General features: G+C 40.6%; 1 protein-coding gene across 2 annotated transcripts in view; it reads right to left on the reverse strand.

Moving 5' to 3' along the window:
- L3MBTL4 (L3MBTL4, histone methyl-lysine binding protein) overlaps positions 1-23,600 on the reverse strand; it is a 355,410-nt gene that overhangs the window by 98,638 nt on the left and 233,172 nt on the right. For both annotated transcript variants that reach the window (XM_023514432.1, XM_003792016.1), the window contains exons 14-15: positions 20,111-20,284; positions 7,618-7,688 (exon numbers count right to left, since the gene is read on the reverse strand). In XM_023514432.1, the coding sequence (XP_023370200.1) occupies positions 7,618-7,688; positions 20,111-20,284 (245 nt within the window). The remainder of the gene's footprint in view (positions 1-7,617; positions 7,689-20,110; positions 20,285-23,600) is intronic.

Genomic DNA, 23,600 nt, shown 5'->3' on the forward strand with positions numbered 1-23,600 from the left:
GGGGGGGCTTCATTTTCTGGATGAAGGGTTCACTTATAACTTTGACTTAAAATACATAAAAGCAAACTATATAACCAAACATGTTTAGTTCCATAATAATCTGAAATAAAAAAATTAACAATTAAAAAAAGAAATATCAATAAGGATAAAATGATCTAACAACATGATTAACAAATTATTGCTCAGAATATGTTCTCTGGCCACAGGGGAATAAAGCTAAAGATCAATAATAAAGAGATAATAAAAATGGAAAATAAATCAGTAGATTCCAAACCAGTGATAGAAGAACTCACTCATGGCTGGGCACGATGGCTCACCCTTGTAATCCTAGCACTCTGGGAGGCCGAGGCCAGAAGATCCCTAAGCACAGGAGTTTAAGACCAGCCTGAGCTAGAAAGAGACCCCCATTTCTACCAAAAAATAGAAAAATTAGCCAGCTGTTTGTCATGGAGGGTACATGCAGACCCAGCTATTTGGGAAGCCGAAGCAGGAAGATCACGTGAGGAAGAGGTTGAGTGAGCTATGATGATGCCACTGCATTCTACCCAGGGTGATAGAGTACAACTATGTCTCATTAAGAAAACAAAAAACTTCATAAAACAAATGAGAAAATGTTTTGAATTAAATGATTATGGAATTTGACAAATCAAAACTTATGGAATGCAGGTAAATCCATGCTCAGATTAACACCAATAGCTTCAAGCACATGTATTAAAATGAATTTAAAAACAAATAATCTGGGCGGTGCCTGTGGCTCAAAGGAGTAGGGTGCTGGCCCCATATGCCAGAGGTGGTGGGTTCAAACCCAGTCCTGGCCAAAAACTGCAAAAAAGAACCAAAAAACAAATAATCAAAGCAATCATTTAAAGTACTTTAAAAAAATAGCAAATTAAACCCAAAGAGTGGAAGGCAGAAAGGCAGAAATATAATAGGAGAAATTAATAAGAGAAAAAACAAATGTACACTAGAGAAAATCAATAGAAACAAAAGTTGGTCCACTGAAAAGATGGATAAACCTTTTAGTGAGAGAGAGACACAAAGGATCAAGTTCAGGGATGATGAGGGGATGTAACCACAGACTTTATAGACATGGAAAAGCTCATCATAGGGTATTATCAACTACGGTAACAAACTTGAAAATTTAAATGAAAAACACCCATTCCTGGAAAAATAGATACAAGGAGACTAAAAAAACTAAAGACCTCAATCTCTGAAAGAAATTAAATCTACAATTAAAACTCTTCCCATAAAAATATCTGCAGGCTCAGACAGTTTCCTGATGAATTCATCTAAAAGAGTTAAAAAAGAAATGTTGTGAATCTTGCATAAACTCTTTGTGGGAATAGAAAAAAAATGAATCTCAAAACACAATGAGGACATTATTAGAAAGAAAATTACAGACCAATTTTTTCTATGAATGTATTTTTAAAAGGCCTTAATAGAATATAAGGAGTTCTCACTTGGTACTTGAGGAACTGTGAAATTCACCACGAGAGCTGAAACCATGCAAAATGAGCTTAATGAGGAAAATTGTGATTTTTCTGTGATCTTTACTAATTTTGTTCAAAACATTAACAACTCTCTTACTATCAGTCATAAATGTTTAGAGAAATTTTCAATTTAGCAAAAGTAATATTTAATTAGTACACTGTGATTTTCAACATTAAAAATATTAAGATAAACTGTTTTGCTCCTTTGTAAATAAAAGTACCAAGAGTTGTCTGAGCAGTGTTTGTTTTCTTCTCGTCCTGTAACTGTGATATAGAGCAAACCTCTTTTCTGTGCCTTTGAAATTGTCATAATCCTTCCCAAGTTTGGATCTACTCCCGACATTTCATACTTTACACTTGTAACATGAAACGTCTCTCAGAGTCCCTGTAAGGTGCCGTTGTTTTTGCCGCCATCGCCTCCTGTGGGACATCTTCATGGTGTTCATCACAATCGCGTTCCTTACTTATGTCTATGAGTTTGCCATCACTAAGTTCCCCAACTGCACATCTCGGCTCTAAGGGTGGCAGGGTCGGTATGTCCATATTTGGCTCCTTTTTTGATAAATCTGTTTCCATTCTACTAGAATTTCACTTCCAGTGTTATCACTTCTTTTCTTTAGTGTACTTTTATATTTGTTGGCCAATTTCCTCTTTGAAGTATCCAGTTCTGTGAAATGTCACACAGATTTATCACTGGGGGACAAGCAGGCAGCACAGCTACACTGTGACCAATCACCAGTAGACTTTGAAAGATGTGACATTATTTGTCACTGACCATGATGAGATCTTTATGTGGTGATTTGGGTGCTAAAGAGCTAGTACAATCACTCACAGTTAACATACCTTGGTAAATGAAGCCTGGGATGCTGATGATATGTAACTAAACAATGACCTGAAATCCATGCATATTGCAAGCAAATATATTTACTGTTCCTAGTAAAGACATTGGTTCTATTTCTTGACCTGGGTTTTGGCACATAGATGTTAATGTTTTTAAATTCACTGAGCAGGCCGGGTACGGTGGCTCAAGCCTGTAATCCCAGCATGTGAGAGGCTGAGGCAGGTGGATTGAATGAGCTTACAGGTTCGAGACTAGCCTGAGCCAGAGGGAGACTCCATCTCTAAAAAATAGATGAGCACTGTGGTGAGCACCTGTAGTCCCAGCTACTTACTTGGGAGGCTGAGGCAAGAGGATCACTTGAACCCATGAGTTTGAGGTTGCTGTGAGCTAAGATGCCACAGTATTCTACCAAGGGTGACCAAGTGAGACTCTGTCTCAAAAAAAAAGAAAAGAAAAAGAAAGAAATTTACTAAGCAATACATGTATAATTTGTACACTTTTCTATTTTTATAATATATTTAAACAAAACAAATTCCTTAGGAATCATAATATAATTTATCACATTAACAGAATAAAGGAGAAAAGTCATATGATTATCTTAATAGAAGCCAAAAAAGCATTTGACAAAATTCAGCACTCATTTATAAAAATAAAAATATAGCAAGCTAGAAAGATAATTTCCTTAATCTGCAGTGCATTACAAAAAATTACATCAACTATCATAATAGTAAACATATGAATGCTTTCCTCAAGAGATTGAGGATGAGACGGGATACCTTTTAACAGTTACCTCTATTCAACATTATAGTAGAGATGATAGCTCAGGGAAACTACCTAAAATTACTGAAAACTAAAGAATACCAAATTAAACTGAAGGATATACCGTGTTCATGAATTAAAAGACAATAATTCATGTGAAATTGATCCAGATGAGTGATTTTTTTTAACCGGTGTGCCAGAAAAGGATCTTAGGTGTGCTGCAAAAAATTTTAAAGGTCATTAATAAGATTATTTTCCAAAGAAGTTCAAATCACAGTAAGTATATTCCTTTTTTTTACTCTTTTTTTAAAAAAATCAACATAATTTAAATGTGCCATGGAAGTTTAACTATAGGTTCAAGTGTGCTATGAGAGAAAAAAAGATTGAAAAACACTGATCTGGATTCACCGTACTTATAAACAAAATTGGAGTAGGTTGTGTGGTGTGTGTCTGTGAAAATGGACAAGCTGATCAGAAATCAGAGGGATGAGGATAGTCAAGGCAATCTCAAAGAAGAACAAATTTGGAGGAGTGATTTTCTTAGTTATCAGGATTTACTATGGTAATTAAAACACCAGGGTATTGTTGCAAGAATAGACAATCAATGGAACAGAATAGAGTCCAGAAAGAGATCCATACACATGTGGTTTCTTGACTTATGATAAATCTACACGACCGAGCAATGAGTGAAGGACTTTTTAACTCAATATTCATAAAAGAGTGAATGTTGATCCATAATATACCATGTATAAAATGAGTTCCCGGTGCACTGTAGATATAAATGTGAAAGTTTTTTTTAAAATAAAGATTCTAGTATAAAAAATAGGAAACTTTCATGAAAATGGAATAGACAAAAGATTTAAAACAGGACACTAAAAATATGAAGGATTGATGAATTATATTAAAATTTGGAATTTGTATTTGCCACAAGACACCGGTAAAGAGTGTAAAGGCACAGCACAAACTGAAGAAGATCGCTGTGATACATTTACCCAAGATCACACTCATATACCGACATACAGAATTCCTACAGACCAATAAGAGACAACCTATACGACACACAGGAAAGATACGGCACCAAAGAGGATATCCAAATAAACCAATAAACATGAAAATGTGTTCAAGCTCATTACGCCACTGGGAAACTGAAATTAAAGCATAATTAAATACCACTGTCAGCTCAAAAGAATGGCTGGGGTTAAAGAGGGTGACAAATAATAACTTCTGGCACAGATGGGGAGTGCCTGGAAGTTCCATGCTGTGATGGTGGCATGGGACGCTTTACAAGCATTTGACTCCAGCTCCTAAAGTTGAACTTATGCAGACCCAACTGCCCAGAAACTCCACTCTAAAACGTTTACTGTACAGGAATGCATACACATGTCCACCAAACCACACCCCGGAATGTTTCTAGTGGAATCATCAGCCAAAGTGCAAAACTGAAAACAACCAACATTAAAACAGACAGACAAACTCTGGTCTCTTCTAAAGCTGAATAACATGTAGCAATGGGAGTGAGGAATCTGTGGTTTGGATGGATTCCACAAACATCAGGTTAACAAAGGAAGCCATGTGGAAAAGAGCACACAGCGTGTGATCCAACTGGTACGACATTCCAACAGGGCAACAGAGTAAGTGACCATCACCAGGGTGGTTGGTCCCCTGCGGGGGGACATGATGTGATGGCATGAGGCCGGCTTCTGGTCAGGTTCTGTTTCTTGACCCAAGTAGTGAGTAAATGGAAGTGAAGGTTTGCGCACTCGGCTAAAGTTTTTACTTAAAAAATCAAGAACCCAGGAGATATACATGCCCTGAGTTAGAAAGACGAACACACTATGTCATGTTTATCACGCTACGTCAGTAAATGGGGTGGAGAGCTAAGTGTACATCACCAGATAGAACATGGTTCTACACTAGTAAAGAAAATAACAAATTATAGCCAAGATAAATCTATGAAAGACTTATTCATAATGCTTACCTCTTTTAATATTTATTTTTCACTTCATGAAATTTTGAGATGTCAGAAAAAATGAGTACTAGTTACATGTCTAAGACCAAAAATAATAAATATTTAAAAAGAAACCACTTTGTAGCTGAACTTTCTACCATTCCAGGTGGGTCTCCGAGGTGGTAGGATGCAGCAGCCTGGATAGTAATGTCTGGTTGAGGTACCAAGAAGCTTGTGACAGGAAGACAGACTCCTTGGATGAGGACATCCTTTTCCATCAATGAAAACACACTTTAATTAGCCCCAGTCGACTTGTGTTCAAGGAGCAGTTTTGGACCCCGTCTCTGTGAAGCACTCCCTGAGCACAGGCAGACCTGAGAGGTGCAGATGCCCAGCTCCAACCCCGAGAAGGGACTCATGACGTCACTGAACACACAACGCCATGATCACTCATTACTGCACTTAACAAAGGCCCCAAGGAGAATTACCACCGTCACGTTAGTGTCACCTTCAATAAGCTTACCTGCAACCTTTAGATGACTAGGACAAACTTCAACTTACTCCTTTCAATTTCACTACCAAACGTCCTTTTAAGATAATCATCTTTTTCTTACAAATTTATATCATTATAAGGTAATCAAAAAGTCCTGTAACCCAGACTTATTTTTATACCTTATTGTGGGAAAGAAAGGAGTATGAATCTCTAAGAATTATACTTAAAAATAATAGGTTGCCTTTAAAATCTTTTTGAATTACATATGCCAAGCACATATATACTTAGAATAAAAAGCTTTGGAAAATAAAGATGCTTACATAAAAACTGAAAACCTGCCCACTGTGTGAGAGACAGAAGCTGCGTGCGCATGTACACATGTCTGTACACATCTCTAAATATCTCAGAGCACACTAGTACTACCTCCTCTCATAGCAGAAATGGAGAACAAATTGTAGCCTATTTTCTTTTAGAAAAGAAAAGATTCCTAATGAATGAAGAAGACATTCATTCAAATCTCTGTCCAGATGGAAAAACAAAAAAAAAAAAAAGAAAGAAAAGGTAAGGACTTGGAGATTATGCCCAGATTTACAGGATTAAGAAAATTAAAAGCGAAATATTAAATAATAAGTAGTAATTTTTTCCTATCATCCATATTAGAGCCAGAGCAAATGAGATTAATTACAACAGTAGGGATCAGTCCAATCTGAGGAAGAGTCACTTTGGGTGACAAAGGGCTGGACTAGAAGGCAGGTGCTGAGGACAGCCTGCCAATTTCCATGGACAGAATGCATCCCGCATGCACTTCCCAACACACAACGTCACTCACATAAATGCCGTTTGCTACCACAGACCTCCACCGCGAGTAAACCACTATGTTTAAATTAAAGAGCACAGTGAATGCACAAATAAATAAAAGCATATGGACATAAACGTCTTCAAAGCGATGTGGGGAAGAGCAAGAGTGTTCTGAGCAAGCTGGAAGCAATCTCATCTTTCACATTATGCAAATGCATTTTGCTAGTGATATTTTCTATTTTTATAAGGATGATCCTCATTACTGCTTTTACTATATGAACTACCAAATTGTGTATCTGTTTTAACAGGAACATAGACATAATTACTCAGTGGCGATATTTTCAAAAGTGTCAAATTATGAATTAAAACACCAGCACTGTTTTTTTAAGGCTTCTTCTATAGTTCCAAAATATGTTGTTTACAGAATGAAGGTTTGGTAAAACGGATGAGAACATTTCCATGGAAGAGTTTTCTAAAATATCAGTTATTTATTTTATTTAGACCAAGCTTCAGCTCCAGTGATAGTCTTACTCAGGAACTCTTCTGATGACAGAGAAATCTGTAGCTGCAGTGAAACCAGAGTAAGGTCACTGCCCTCCATTTTCTAAGGCAAAGGTCCTTGGTCTTTGTGGCTGATGTGAATGAAATCAAGAGTTAACCAAAACTGAAGATATATATAGGATACTCATTAGAGATTATCAATATTTTCACTGACCAAATGAGTATTTTTGCACTAAAGTAACACAATCTATGGAAAACCTGTTCCTTAGCTTGTTACAATATAACCTAACCTCAACATTCCGTCTATATTGAACCTTCCCTGGAAAGAAACATAACTAAATGAAAACATGTGATTCTTTTTCCTAGACTCCAACAAATGCTTCAGGTCTGACGGTTAAACTTTAGTCTCAGTGATCATCTTGCCTGTCTTACTAACCAGGCTCACTTGTCAGCCTCCTGACTTTCCAAATGCAGGGAGACGCCTCTGGTTTCCTTGCAAGGTCTCAATCACCGAGATGCTCTCTTGAGCAGGTGGTTTTGATTTGGCCTATGGTGAGATTAGAGTCTAGTCCGTCCACTTCAAATACGCGAAAATGCTGGTGTCCAGTAGTGATGTGATGGGACTTACTATTTCCGGGACTGGGACTAGAACACGCGTCTCCTGCCTTGGAATTAGGATCTTCCCGCCATTCCCTACTAGATGATAAAACCACACACCCAACAAATAAGACATTTCTGCACAACAAAAAGTCTGCTCTGCACTCGTGCTAGTTGTTTTGGTTTTTACCTCTGAAGAGATTATCCAAGTCAATATCTTCTTTTCCTTTGATTTTCAAACACTTTGCCTGCTGTACAAGTCTGGGCAAAGAACAGAAATAAAACCTAGATTCATTATCCTGTGAGGTAGGAATAAATCATGACAGCAGCACAAATTTAAACAGAAACCACAGGGCAAACCCCAGTGAACCGGCCTGTGTTTATTTTGCTGCACAGGGCCTTGTTAGAGTTTTTCTTCAGTTTAAGATTTTAAAAAATACACTTTCATCCCCAAACTTGGGACTTTGAAACCTGAAATTTAAACGTCTTTTCCCCTCCTCATTCTTCTACAGTAAAAACTTTCTAAAACACTGGAGAATAATCCGTTCAGATTCTTTGGAGGAGCACTCAGGGACGGGGGTCACGGTGTGGCGGGTGGGTAAATAATCACTGCTGATGACCTCAGTGCTTATTCTATTAATTAGAAGATGAAAGATACTGTGCTCAAACAACTGTACAAAGTAATTTAGTTACACTGTTGAGTGTCAGAAAATTAATTAACTTTTAAAATGCTGCAGGATGTAGTAAAGCCTAATTTCTAACACTTTCATCATGGAACTTTATTAAAAACATGATGCTTGCATTTTATAATGAGTATGGAAGCTCCAAAAATAAAAATTTTCCAGGGTTGCTAATTAGTAGTAATTCATTTTGGTAGAGAAAGCTTATGAGATCGTTGACTGTTTACTTGTATACATTTATGATTTTAATGAAATTATAGTATCTCGTTTGCACACACATTTTTTCACTGCCCTTGGATAACAACTCTCTCATTTTATTATCACTGACCAGCTTTTGGGCTGGTTGTGGAAGTATTGCTTCAATTTCAGTTACCAAAATCTGACATAGAAACCAAAAGGATTTGTACATAATTTGAGGCAATTTTAACTATTTTTGTTAAATGTTTATACGTGTATATCATGGTAAAAGTGTGCTCTATTTATCAATTAGATAGCTCTTAATCACTAAGACTTTTAATTCAAAAAGTCAAAAAACAGAGAAAGAATTTCTACTGGAAGCCTACCTTGGACCTTACAGTAAGTTTTCTTTTCTTTTTCTTCTTTTTTTGCAGTTTTTGGCCAGGGCTGGGTTTGAACCCACCACCTCCGGCATATGGGGCCAGTGCCCTACTCCTTAGAGCCACAGGCACCACCCCCTTACTGTAGGTTTTCTATGGCTACGGCAGCACGTAGTAAGTGCATGAAGTTAATCACCTGCAGTGCAATCGAGAGACAGGAGGCCTGGTGCAAGAAAACGGGGCACATGCCCAGGACCCAGCCCCTGGGTTTGTGGGTAAACACTTGGAGTCTTTGCTTCCAGTCATGAAAGAGAGGCAGTACCTGCCCCCCGCCCCAGGTTGTTCTGAGCAATTGGTGAAACAATGTATTGAAAATCAGTCTAAAACTCCTACACATCATGGACATGCATAAAAATGGGCAGAATATCTTCATTCATTCCACACGTCTAGTTTTCATTATATTAAACACATCTATACCACTAGGATTTATTTATATTCTTGGAAGAAAAAAATACATAAGCCACAGAAAGAGGGCTTAACCTCGACAGTGCTCAGGTGGTGGAGGGAGCAGGCAGGGGCTGGGCAGCCATTCTGCAAAGAATAATTTGGAAAAAAGAAGAACAATTTTATCACTGCTTATAGATTTTCTTGTAAATCTTTGGTATTTTTCCCTCAATTTGTTATTTTCCTCTCAAATTTTATGAAACTTTGAGTTGATTTTCAAATTATCTTAAAATATCTTTCTGCAATATATGCTAATGAAGATCCTGGTTCTGTCTCACAAAATTAAAAAAACAGAATCTAGCTTGCCTTATATAATTTTGATGGAGATTTTTAAAAGCAATTTAAAAATAAATCAAATTTTTATTGAATTTTTTTATGCCAGGTACTTCAATTAATTAGGAGCATATTTCTTTTATTTTTTAATTTCAGATTACCATGAGGGTACAAATGATCAGATTATAATGTTTGCATTTGTTAGGGAGATGCCCCTTGTGGTTGTGTCCCGCACTCAGGGGGTACCATATACCCTGACATTATGCCGGTAGGTGAGAACACACCAACTTCCCTCCCTCTCTCCCTTCCTTCCTCTCCCCTCCGTTGAATGCATATTTTGGTTCAGTCTTGCTTTCAAATGGTTACATCACAGGGAGATTTACACCAAGACAACCCCTGTGAGCAGTTCAGCCGTGGTTACTGTTTCCTGAGAACCTCAGGGAAGTGGGTACTGTTGAAGGACTCCCGGCCTCTGCATTTCACTTAACCTCATCTCATTCCCACAAAACCTCCAGGAGCTAGGGATCACTGTTTTATAGAGAATCTGAGACTCAGAGATACTGAGGGACCTGCTACCCAATCTTGGGCACACTATGAGTGGATGGCGGGGCCAGCACATGAACTCCAAGTCCAGGTCCCTTCTACTCCACACATCATCTTCCAACAGCCTGGTGACCACTCATCATTGGTGACAGGCAAGGAAAAGAAGTCACAGGCAGGGGACAGTCAGTAATGGTCCTGGAGGCTGGAGGGAGGACCCCGTTGGGGCACCCCGCCGAGGATGTGGCCAGGGCAGGTCTGAGAGAATGGGGTGAGGGTGAGTGATGGGTTTCTAACCCCAGCAGGTGGAAAAAAACAGGAATGATTAATATTCTGTTTGTGCTTTTGCTAAAAAGCCCACATCTCCATGTATATCTCCAGGTGTGTATTATTATTTCACCGATAATTTTTCTGAAGCCTGACCCATTCCTTTTATAGTCAATATAGCTCCAGGCACGCTAAACAAGCTTCATCATCTTTTATTAATAGCATTGCTGTTGCTGTAGCCAGTGTCAGATACCTATCTGTTTATACCTGATTTATGCCATAAAAGCGTGTGCAGGACTTGGGGTGCCCTGCCACTGTCACCAATGGTCTCTGCTTTCCACTGTTTGTCAGCTTGCCTTTTCCTTAGGGTTCTAGTTCCAGTTGGAAGAAGGGGCTGCATGCTCTCTGACCCCCTTTCAGGCTTGTCCTCTGAACAGGCAGTAGTGGGGCTGCCATTTCTGTGCTCAGTAAGCGCCAGACCCTGAAGTCGATGTCTGCAGTGAAGGGGGCGGGACTGACCTTCCCTTTGTGTGTTCACAAAGACATGGAGGGTAAGGCGCTTGCACAGAGTAAGTAGAACTAGAATTTGAATTCAACTCGGTCAGTCTAACTGTACCTAGACACTTTCTGGCACAAGAGTTGGCAAACCACATCTCATGAGTTAAACCCTGCCCGCCGCTTGTTTTTATAATGAAGTTTTAGGAGAACACAGACACACTCGTTTGTGTACCGTCTACGGCTCCTTCCACTACAGCGGCCGAGTAGTCATAGCTGTTCTAGAAAGACCTCACAGCTGGCCGAGCCTAAAATATTTACCATCAGGCTCTTTAAAAAAAGTTTTCTGATCCTCTCTTCTAGAAGGAAAAGAAAAGGTCCTTAAGGTCAAAAATACAGATACCACCTGTGATTGTCTTTTCCCAAATATTGCTATCCTTTCTCCAAATTGCCTTAATAAATGTACTGATCTGTGACTCTCTTTGGGGGAATTCTCCAAACCCATCAGCATTTCTTTGAGATTTTCCTGTCTGCAGGTATGGCATTCATCTGAGATTGTTTCTGCCACTGAAAGACCCATGACGTACCAGAGACACAGACGCATGCGCTGCCAGAGTTCAGGGAAGGAGACAAGGAAAGGGCTCCAGCAGAGGAGGGAGGAAAGTGCTGTGGAGCACACAGTGCACAGGGGGAGAGATCAGGGACGCTCGCTCCTTGCTCGCAGAAGGTGGGTTTATCTCAGAGAGGGCCCTCAGGGGAAGGCAGAGCCCCTGGGTGGGTGAGGGGAGCAGCTTTAGTAATGGGGGGTGGTGAAAGGCGAGGAGGGAAAAAGCGATCTGGGGACAAACTATAAAGCCTACAAAAGCTTTGCATGTTGCCGTGTCTGTGCGTAAGTTTGGACTTGTCACGTAAAATGGACCAAGGACTTGTGAGATGCTTTCAATCTAAGGTGGTGATTCTCAACCTCCTAATGCTGGGACCCTTTAATACAGTGCCTTATGTGCTGGTGACCCCCAACCATATAATTATTTTTGTTGCTTCTTCATAACTGTAATTTTGCTACTGTTATGAATCGTAATGTAAATATCTGATATGCGGGATGTATTTAGGTGACCCCTGTGAAAGGGTCATTCAACCTCCAACGGGGTCGTGACCCATAGGTTGAGAACCACTGATCTAAAGGATTTATACACACATCTAATTTGTAAATAAAAAGTAACTAAACTTAAAATTATAGTGATTGAAAGCCTCAGTAAATAATAATATACATATGAAAATGTTTACTGTGGGATTATTTATAAGAAGAAAAATTCTGGAACCTACAAGTCAATAGGGAAATGGGTTGGCCAGATGCAGTGGCTCACACCTGTCATCCCAGAACTCTGGGAGGCCGAGGAGGGAGCTTCCCTTGAGCTCAAGGATTTGAGACCAGCCTGAGCAAGAGTGAGATCCTATCTCACAGAAAAATTGGCCAGGCCTGGTGGTAGGTGCCTAGAGTCCCAGCTGGAGTCTGATGTAGAAGCACCCCAGGAGTTTAAGGTTGCTGTGAGTTAGGCTAAGGCCACAGCATTCTAGCCTAAGCAACAGACTGAGATTCCATTTCAAAAAAATTTTTTAAAAAGTGGGGAGATGGGTTGAGCGAGTTAGTTATACCCATGCCATGGAATATGAGGCAGTGTTAAAAATAATGTATTAGATCCATTGATGTGGAAACTTATCCATGACATGTTATTAAATAAAAGAAAACATGTTGCAGGTTAACAAAAAAATTCAAGTTTTTAAAAAAGGAATGTATTTACATCTACATATATGAGTGCTGTCCAGGAAGTACCCAGCCCTGCAGCGTCTCTCTGTTTCATGTATGTGTATGTGAGCATGGAAAAGCTGCAGAGAGTATAGGACACTCTGTTACACTAGTAACCTCAGGTACCGCATCAGCGTTGAGGAATGGTGAATGAAAAATGAGTAATTTTTCAAGATGTTTACATTACTTAAATTATTATGGTGGGGATTTTATTATATTTTTCACAAGTATATATATTATTCTGTTTGATAGAAAAAGGCCTAGATATTATCAATATCTTTTCTTTTTCTCCTTAGTATATTCTACTTTTCCTATAACAAACAAACACTGCTTTAGTAATGAGAAAAAAATCACGTCAACTGTCCCAACTTTACTATTTATGATGAATGTAAAACTCATTTTAAAGCCAGATTAAGTATGCAGATGAGAAAGCCCGCCTGCGGATGCTCCGACGGCCAAGCTTTGTGTTTTTCTCTGGAGTGCGGGAACACTAATATTTCCTCTCTGCAGCAGCCGCAGACGTTTCAGGACACACTGTTCCGTGGCATTTAATCACTGAGAGCCTGAGCCAAGGCAGGATTCCAGAAATCCAGAGAGTCACAATAAGTTCAAAAATGCCTTGTGAGAATCGGCTCAGAAAAATGTTTTTAGGAGCCTATTGAAGCATACGTTGGTTATTTTATAACATTTCAGCAAAACTGTAAATTTGTTTAGGAAACACAAGTCTCTGGTGAAGTGCTAAAGGAACCAAGGTGGGCGGGACAAGCAAGGGCTGGTGGGACATTGGGTCACGCTCCTCACACGCTCCTGAGCTCATCCTGACACTCCTCATTTTGTTGTCATTTGACAGAATATTCAACAGAACCCCCGCTCTTCATGGCCTGGGCCTGCTCATGGTCTCCAGGACTCCACAGCTGGCATTGCCCATCCCAGCTGTATTGTCATGTCTTCATGGTGCCTGTCTCAGCCTATCAACATTCTTCTCTTTATTTATGGTTTTCTCTCTTTTTTCTCCTCCATCTCACCTACATGAAAATCAGCACCATGCAAGGATGGAACTGTCTTGGTTATCTCCATGTCCTTAGCACCTAACACACCACTTGGTGACAGGGGAAGCTTCACACACGTGTGCTGAGTAGAATGACATTGATCCCACATTGTGTCAGCATGACTTATGCCAAGTCTGCTGGGGCAGGTGCCCTCCTGCCTGAGTTCAAAGCCCCATCCTGCCACTTGCTAGCTTGGGTGATATTCTTATCACTAAATGAAAGCTTGATAAGAACAACGATTTTTGGCTGTTTTGTTCACTGCTATATGCAAAATCTTGTGTAAGGAAGCCTCACATATTGCTAAGTTTTGAACGGTAGCTTCTAAATATCCATTCAACAGATAAATGTTGAAGGAATAGCCAGGTGCAGTGGCTCATGCTTGTAATCCTAGCACACTTGGAGGCCGGGGAAGGAGTATCACTTGAGCTCAGGAGTATCACTAGAGCTCAGGAGTTCAAGACTAGTCTGAGCAATATAGCAATATACCCTGTCTAAAAAAATAATGACAATTATCTGGGTGTGGTGGTGCATGCCTGTAATCCTAGGTACTTGGGAGACTGAGACAGGAGTATCATTTGAACCCAGGAGTTCAAGGTTGCAACGAGCTATGATCATTCCCCTGCACTCCAATCTGGGCGAAGAATGAGACTGTCGCATACAAAATATTCCGAATGAGGAATGAATGATTATGTCTCATTTCAAGACCTAGTTATGATCATAATCCTGAATTTGGGGAGGTAAACGCTGTTTAGATGCCAAGACCAACTGTGTTCTCACTGAATCTTAATTTGTGGGTAGGAGATGATATGGAATAGTGAGAAGAGCAATGACCTGGGAGTCAGAGAGCTCAAAGGGGCCACCAACAACAGTGCTAAGGAGAGGACTAAATCCTTTAGCCGTGGTGTCCTTCTTCACTGATGAAGCTGACCAGTCTCTTGAATTCCCTCCCACTGTAAAGCCCCCAGGCTGTCAGATTTGGCTAGTGTCCAGTGGCTTGTCAGCACCCAGCATCCAACTGGAAGTGAGGGGTGGGAGAAGCTTCTCTAACGGGGGTTCCCCATCCAGTTACACTCCCACAGGCCCAGTAGCTTGCTGGCTTGTCTCGGTGTTTTGATCACAGCTTAGTTGGTTAAGGGGCTTGCTGCAGGTATAGATGCTGAGTATTATTTCAGACTAAATAAACAAGGGTCTAAATTCCTATGTTTGGTGCTGAGATATGTGGTATATACACAGCTAAAACTGGGATAACTGCAAAAATAAAATCAATGATTTTTATAAAAACAGACAAAAGATATGGAACTATAATTTCAATAGTCTCTACAATGTTCCAGGCCCAGCCATACAGCATATACCTACAGCAGTATCTCTATCTACACCTATGTGCCCGTGTGCAAAGTCTTATGTAAGTAAGCCTCACATTTATGTCCACTTTACAGGTGAAGAAACTGAGACTCTAAGAGAAAAACAAATGTATATAACTGAATCGATCCTCTTAGATACACTGAGGGCCTGTGATGTGCAGAAGAATGAAAAAAAAACAAAAACCATGATGAAAAGCTGCTCCCCCTTCAGCAGCCTGTAGTCTTCTTTGAGAAAACAAGGTACATGTGTCAGACAAGTACTGAAAAGGTGCTCGCTCTCTCGCTCTCTCTCTCTCTCTCCATCTCTCTCGCACACACACACACACACACACACAGCTGTGGCCAAAGGGACCAGGAGTGCCCAGACGCTCCACATCCCAGGGCTGGCCACCATCTATTTTATGAGTTGAGTGTGCACTAAGTATCAGGCATTATACGGGGTGTTAAAAACACAGAGACACACTAAACGTAGTCTCACAGGCTGGAGCTGCTACAGAAAACTGCAAGACAGAGGTGAGCTGGGGCAGCGAGCAGGTGCAGACAGGAACGGGCAGGGCTGCGAGTGGGAAGCAGGGCGCCAGCGCAGGAACCAGGCAGCGAGCACAGCGCTGCGAGGCCGGCGGGGAGCGAGGGGAGCGAGCGGGCGCTGCGTGGGCTCTTTCTCCCAGAGCAGAGGATTCACGTGGGAAGAAGTGAGAGAAAGTCTGGAGGATTAAAGGAAACCTATTTACTGTCTTGGATGGTTAATGTGTGGAACTACTGACTATCGCTGTTGTGATTCTGCGGACGGGCCTCAGAGAAGGTATTTATGTCGCAGCTAGTTTGAAGAGTGGGAAGAAACTGGTTGGCTCCTTGGCAGTGCAATTTATTATCAGGATCGGTAAGGAACTGTCCCGCTACATGCTGTTCTCTCTGGTGACCATGATTTTCCCCAGTCATTTTTATTACTAATACAGGCCTCTGAGAAGGGCATAAGATGTGCAATACGGCAGCTCCAGGAAAAACAAAGTGGGCTTTATTAAGCATTTTCTTAAGAGCACTGACTGAATAGCAATGAAGGTATTTTGACAGATGGTGGTGCTATCAATTGGGAGAAGTAGGATACATGGAACAAGGCTTTGGGGAGGAAAAAGAAGTTATTAAAGAACACTCAGGTGGGTGGAAGATGGTTGAGAAACATGGCTCCTCGGGCCTGGGAAAATCAGCTAATAGGTAGCCCCGGGTGTGAAGAGGGACATTCTAAGGTAATTTTCTTCATGATGAGAATGTTTTAATGACTATAACTTTATTCTCTTGTTGTGGATATAAGTATTTAGTATATTACAGTAAAATGTGTTCAAGGTGGCGACTTTTGCATTACCTGTGCTATAAACAGCAATAAATAGTTTGGGGAAAACATGGTGAGATTCTTCCCCTTCGGTAGTTCTCTTTTCACAAAATAAGAAACAGATGTATTAAAGATGACCCTGAGAATCCTGCACAGAGGTGGAAAGTAGTCTAAATATAAACCTAGCCCAGGCCTTTTTTTTTTTTTGTAGAGACAGAGTTTTACTTTATCCCCCTCGGTAGAGTGCCATGGCCTCATACAGCTCACAGCAACCTCCAACTCCTGGGCTTCGGCGATTCTCTTGCCTCAGCCTCCCAAGTAGCTGGGGTTATAGGTGCCCGCCACAACGCCTGGCTATTTTGTTTGTTTGTTTGTTTTGCAGTTCGGGTGGGGCTGGGTTTGAACCCGCCATTCTCCGTATATGGGGCCGGCACCCTGCCCACTGAGCGACAGGTGCTGCCTGCCCAGGCATTTTCAAAGCCCTAAATTGTTACTCTTTTGTTGGCCTAATTAAGTTGAAAAGCTTACGGGGTTTGTAGTCAAAGGAAAGTCAAACCCTAACTTTTCTACTGATTATCTGTGTGATTTTGGTCTCTGCCTAACCTCTCTGAGCCAGAATAAGAAAACTTTTCAAACATAGAGGATTGTTTGGGGAATGAAATAAAATTGGCAGGATGATGTGATAAACTGTTTACACCATGCTTTGCAACCCCAAGTGTGTGATATTAATAGACAGACAGTATCCTTGCTATGTTAGTTTACTATACTGGAAATACTCAGGGAGCCCTCCTCACCTGTGACTGGTAACATTATGACAACAATAACACCTGCTTTGCTAAATCACAAGATTATGGTACAGTCCAAAGGTAATAGATATGCAAACTAGAAGCTGTTAAACAAATTAAAAGTATCCCCACCCCTCAGCTTATGCTCAAATGAATGAATTCAAGTGTAAGGCCATTTACCCCAACTGAATATAAGTTCAGTTATATTATAACTAAATATAATTTACCCCAACATAAATAAGACATTGCTCACTCTATAGGCACAAAGAAAAATGGAATATACATAGCGTTTCAGTAATGGTGAGCTACTGAGAGTTTGGCTCTTTACAGTTAATACAGAAAGGTAAATCTTGTGAACATTGAATAGTACATATATGATCCAACTCAAGTTTAAAATGTGCCACTCTAAGTAAAAAAAAGTATGAACTATTCCCACTACTCAATCACACAGCAGAGTCATAAGATTACTAATAACAAAACCCTACAAATACTGATATGAGAGCAAACATGCTTTTTAAAAATTATCACAAAACTGGAATGCAGTTAAAGACAAGGAATTCTTTAAATTGCTGGGCAATGCCCAATTGAATTTGGAAGGATGTCAAAGAAGAGTTAATTTTATATTCTGCACTTGAATTATAAGAAGTCTGGAGAGCCTAAGTTTGCTTGCATAAGAAATCACAGACGCCCCTTCCGGAGCTCAGTGGTGGATGGATTGACTGCAGGCCAGTGGAAACTAAAGCTCATTCCCACCAATTTAAACCCCACCTCTATCTTTGAATAGGAGTCAAGTAAAAATTATTTCTCCTCAACATGCAGAAGAGGAGAGATGAAAATATTCTCCACTACCTGTACCTGATTATCTGTTGATTTCATGAGCAAAAACTTGGGTTGGAGGAAAGACAGACTCAGGGAAGTGCTATCAGTAAACTGTGAGAAGTCTTAAAATATATTTTATCTGTGCATAATTAGCCTACATATGATTCCCATTGAGTTCCTTGCTCTCTTCCACCCTCCCACCCCAGAAATTAAGACGATGAAAAGGATGTCATGGAGATGGGGGCAAAATCAAAGGGGGCACGACTGCTAATACTATTTATTCAAACATCATTCTGATGATTGGTTGGAAAAAAAAGGCAGAGGAGGATTGTAGTGTGAGGATGGCTCCAGTCTCGAGATCTGAGAGCAAAAGACGGCTTTGGGACTCACGAGGTGTGATGTGCATTGTGACTCCCCGGCCTCAGCTCCTTACACAGCCCTGTACTCATGTGAAGTAGGATTTGGCAGAACAGGATCATCTGTGTTTTTTCTGCTCGGTTAGCAATTAGCATTCTCTGTTCTTTCTCTCTAGCTGCAATAATTATGCTCATCTGGTATACCTCATTGCAAAGCTTCCTCAAAAATGGTAAATCACATAATAATTCATTATAAAGGTAAGCTCCTAAGGGGAGTTCAAGATAGTGCAGGCAATGTATCTGTGTTTGCTGGAAAGAAAGGCTTAGCTAACTTCTGATTTTTGACATTGAAAATGAACGTCTACAGTATTGGTAAGTGAGAACTGACTAGGGTTTTATTTGGGAAAAGATACAACAAAATATTGCAAAAAGGATCAGGGTAAATGGATATGCTGGTCTCTATAATTCTGGAAGAAAAAAGAAAAACAACACTGCTCCTTGAAAAACAGTTAAACAAGAAAAAAGGAAAAGAAAACATTCTCTCTCAACTTGGAGAAGGAAAGGACACTCAAGCTCTCAACTCCGTGAGGTTGTAAACAGTGTGGGTGTGAAGCAGCAGTAAGGAACAAGGAGACCCTGTGAAGCTTCAACAAGAGGAGTGGGTGGAACAAATAATAAAAATGCAACACGCAGCTACAGAAATAGAGAGGCATGCGCATCCATAGGAAATGGATCACGCAGCAGAAGACGCGCTCATCTGCAGTCCTGTGCAGAGATCAGCATCAAAATACCAAAATCTAACCAAATTGAAATGTCACCCAAATGCTTGAAACAGCATGGGCGTGGATAAAAAGAACAAAATCTACACTCCAGGATGTCAGGTCTATGCGAAAAGTTACCTACAAGCCTAATTCTCCCAGTGAACAGGTGCCACTTGGGAGTGAAGTCACAGCCCCCACTGGGACTGAGGCTGAGTGGGCAGAGGCTGTTCCAGGGAAGACGGCACCTGCAGAGAGGTGTGGCCTCTTCATTTCACAGGTGCTGAATGGAAAGAGCAGTGTCCCCTTGAGGTCACACAGACAGGGCCTAGAACATGACTGCCTTCTGCCTGCAGCCGGGTCTGGGAACACCCACTTCTCACTTCTCTGTCTGGCCTTCCCTGGCTCAGTCTCCGCCTGGTCTCCAGCCCTTACTAAGCATTAGACTTTCCTGTGTTATAATTCCTAGCATGGCGTATGGAGCTCTTTGGAGAATAGATGTTACTTAGATTGCTTTACTCATTTAGGCTAAAAAGGATCAAATAAGGTTGTATTTGCAGCTCCTTAAAAAGTAAGCATATGTGAATAAAAATTGAAAACTGATACTTAAAATTGTCAGTTTACATTTAGGAACAAAAGTATGGTGTATTATCAATATATCAAAATGGAAACCATTCAAAGAAATCATATGTGAGGTACGTATGGATTAAAGATGACAGACAGAAGTAACAGTGGGAGAGAAAACCCCACAATGTCTCAGTAGATACACTTGGCCAGGTGCCAAAAGAGAACATCTATGAAACAGTTCTAAAGAATTCCTTCTTAAGGTAAAAGGGAATCTTTCAGAATTGTACATATAAGATATACTTTCTAATGCCCTTATATTACATATATATTCAAAACGAGGTAAATTAAGTTATTTGAGGATAAAGCAACAGAAAATATTTTTTAAATGAAGATCAGGACTGAGATGAGTTCTACAAGCCAGTGAACATAATAATATCCAGTAATAAAAAGATATAGAAGGAATTAATATTATTAACAAATTTGTTCTTTTATTATTCTACCTAGTTTACTTTCTGGTTCAGATTTTTGAAAAATTTCTTACCTGGGCTGACTGTTCACCTTTCCAAGTTTTCCATTGAAGCTCAAACTACAGATGTTTTTTGATTTGGAATGTGAAGAGTCTGATTCCAAATTTGCCTGTGTTTGTTCTCTCAGACGGTCATGAAGTGTTGCTTCCTTTTTCAAGTTCATGTCCGAATATGGGCAGCCGAAAGCACTGGTTTTATAAAAATGAGAGCACTCCCGTCAGCATGTAGTGATAAATCAGGGACCCACTGTCACTGGAGCAGACTTACGTTTAATATTTAAAAACTGAAGAGAGACATTCTTCTTTCACTGAACACACTCAATAGTTTCTTTTTGTATTACCGTTTGAGAAAATCTCACGTTCTAGATAGAACCATAGGTACTGGTCAACAAGTATTACAGGTAGATTCATCAGGACATACGTTATTTACAATTTTGCAAACTTAAAAAACTAAGGATAGCATACAGATGTGTTTCCCACGGAGAAAAGAAAATGTCCTGTAACACTTGCTTCAGAGCCTGTATCCTTCAGCATTTATGCTTGATTTGACTCACTCTATCACAAAACACTACTGGTAACTAAACACATTCACTAGTATCAGAGAATAGTATGCTTTCATTTCTTCATCATATATGAACGTGATGATCATTAAAAAAATCTCAAATTGGGAGTATGCATTAGGTGGAAAGCAAACCTTGTGAGTATCTTAATGAACACTGGGTTTGAGTCTGGGAGGAAGCAGTGTTTTTAATAGCAAGAGCACAAGAGCCACTGGGTAGGCCTCACTGCACAAGGCTAAGGGAGACTTTAGAAAGAACGTTCTGCAGATAAAGTTGGAAGTTTTTGTTAATTTCATACCACAGTGGCTGCAAGGCTCACATGGCTCACGTATGCGCCACTAACGCGCTCTTCCTAAGGCTGTCCTGCCCAGTGTTTGCACACAGCTTCCTGCTTGGCACTTGCTGATATGGAGAGAAATTTTTGTTTCTCTCAATCTTTATTCATAAATCAGTCCCTCTAGTTACATAATCATTCATCTGTTTCCTAATTTCACTCTAGCTCCTCTTGTCTGTCTGGTCAAAGGAGAGCAAAGCCAAATGGAACCCCTGTACCCTAACGGAACCCTGTGAGGTTGGGCATGTGGGGACAGAGTTCCAGGTGACACCAAGGAGAATCAAGTGTGAAGTTCAAAAGAATCCGTGAAATGACCAAAGCATACTTTGTGGGAGATGCTGCTGAGGAATTTGAAGAAGATAATGATGAGAGAGAAAGAAAAGTACAAAGAAATGTGGGTGAGGGAGATTTCAGATACAATCGTCTTCACCATTTGACACTGCTGAACCTCGCTTCTACCAGTCTGCTGCAAGCTGGTTTCTGGGTTGCAACCTGCAGGCTCACTTGCATTCTTGCAGAGAAATATATAGTTATGCTGGAGAGATGTCATCCCAAACTTTGGTCTGGCTTCTTGCAAACTCAGACCTTGCTCATGCCTAAGTGGGTGCATGTGTGTGTTCATGAGATGTATCATATTTGTACAAATCTATTTGCATAGGAGAAAAATATGGAAGCAGAACTTCCTGGGTATGATAAAACCATTTTAAACTTACTTTTGAAGCTTTGGATTTAGTATAATGTTAGGGAAATACAGTCCAGAAAGACATAGTCTTTTTCTAAAACTTCTGACATAAGCTGAAATTTTTATGACTTAAAGCTCTGTGGTTGAGGTAAAGTGTCAGTTTCTGAATGATAGGGAAGTAATATATTCAAATTTCAGTTCATTATGAATGGAGATAAGGAAGGTTAAAAACCACAGGCTGAGAGGCAAGCGTAGAGTAGCAGCGTCTCTGCTGGAGGCGTGGAGTTCTTTTTGATGGGGCAGTGTTTTCTCATTCCTCCTTAATTCACGGAGGAATCTCTCATTTTCATGAAAAAAAAAAAAGAAGAGACAGAAGCAAATATTAGGTTGACCCACATGAAATTACAGTTTTTAGATGTGAAAGACAGTCGAATTATCAGGAATTTCATATGGTTCAACCAAATAATTTACGAAAGACGTCAGCTCAGACTCATCCCCAGCAAAACAGATGAATAGTGGCCGAGTCAATAAGAAAAGCCACTCAACAGCTGCAGACAGACTTTTAAAATAGTCTCGCTCTGTTGCCTGGGTTAGAGCGTAGTGTGTCCTCATAGCTAACTGCAACTTCAAATCCTGGTCTCAAGGGATCCTCCTGCCTCAACTTCCTGAGAGGCTGAGACTAAAGGCACCTGGCTAATTTCTCCATTTTTTGTAGATATGGGTTCTAGCTCTTGCTCAAGCTGATTTTAAACTCTTGAGCTCTAGCGATCTTCCCTTCTCAGCCACCCAGATTGCTTGATTATAGGCGTGAGAGCCACTGTACCCAGCCTTAAAAGATTTTTTTTTTTGACAGATACAAGTAGTCTTCTTACCTCATGATGGAATGAAAGATAAAATAATTATAATTAAAAATACTTGTTTTGTTGGGCGGCACCTGTGGCTCAGTGAGTAGGACGCTGGCCCCATATTCTGAGGTTGGTGAGTTCGAAGCCCACCCCAGCAACACTGCAACAAAAAAATAGCCAGGTTTTGTGGCAGGTGCCTATAGTCCCAACTACTTGGGAAGCTGAGGCAAGGGAATCACCTAAGCCCAAGAACTGGATGTTCCTATGAGCTGTGACACCACGGCACTCTACCATGGGTGACAAAGTGAGACACTGTCTATAAAAAAAAAAAAAAATACTATTTTTGTTTATACACACACACACACACACTTTCTTTTTTTTGAGACAGGATTTCATTGTTACTGAGGCAGAGTGCAGAGGCTGGAGGGCAGGTGCACCTGTGCCTGGCTAGTGAGTCCTCGTCAGTCTAGTTTCTCTAATGAGGCACCTGCCCTGGCCTTGCTCCTTCACGCCTTGTCTGCTCCTGTGCCTACAATCCGGATGCCCTACTAGACAGCAACCCTGCATTCCCACTTTGTCTTGCCATCCTAGGGAGGGAGCAGCCACTTCCCAGGTGCCACCTGGCCAGTCCTCTGTGAGCTTCTTGCTGTGACTTCTGTTACTGTGCCCGCTAACTGGGATCTACCTTCCTCTTGGATTCTTCCCATCTGGCCCCCATTTCTAAGAATCTAGATGACAACTACTGATTACCAGACCCCTTCCCCACTGGGTTCTGTTCATCCAAATCTGTGATCTGTCATCTCATAACAATGTTTCATTTTCTCATAACCAAGCTGCAGACATTGTTCCTACTCTTCTCTTATTCCCTTGTCCTGCTAAAGTAATGGGCCATTCCCGCACGAATCCTAGAGGTGGGCACTGTGAGGATAGAGTCAAATTGTCACAATTTGCTTAAAAGGCACTTTCCCCGCCCATCTGCAGCTACACCCTCCAGTGACCAGTCCTTCTAGTCTCCAGCAACCTCCAGGCTCTAAATCCCCTCTTGTTCCCAAATGCTAGTTATCATTTTCTCTCTGTGACATGA

The sequence above is a fragment of the Otolemur garnettii genome, unplaced genomic scaffold (assembly GCF_000181295.1).
Source record: "Otolemur garnettii isolate 467f Iridium unplaced genomic scaffold, OtoGar3 scaffold00053, whole genome shotgun sequence".
Taxonomy (NCBI): Eukaryota; Metazoa; Chordata; class Mammalia; order Primates; family Galagidae; genus Otolemur; species Otolemur garnettii.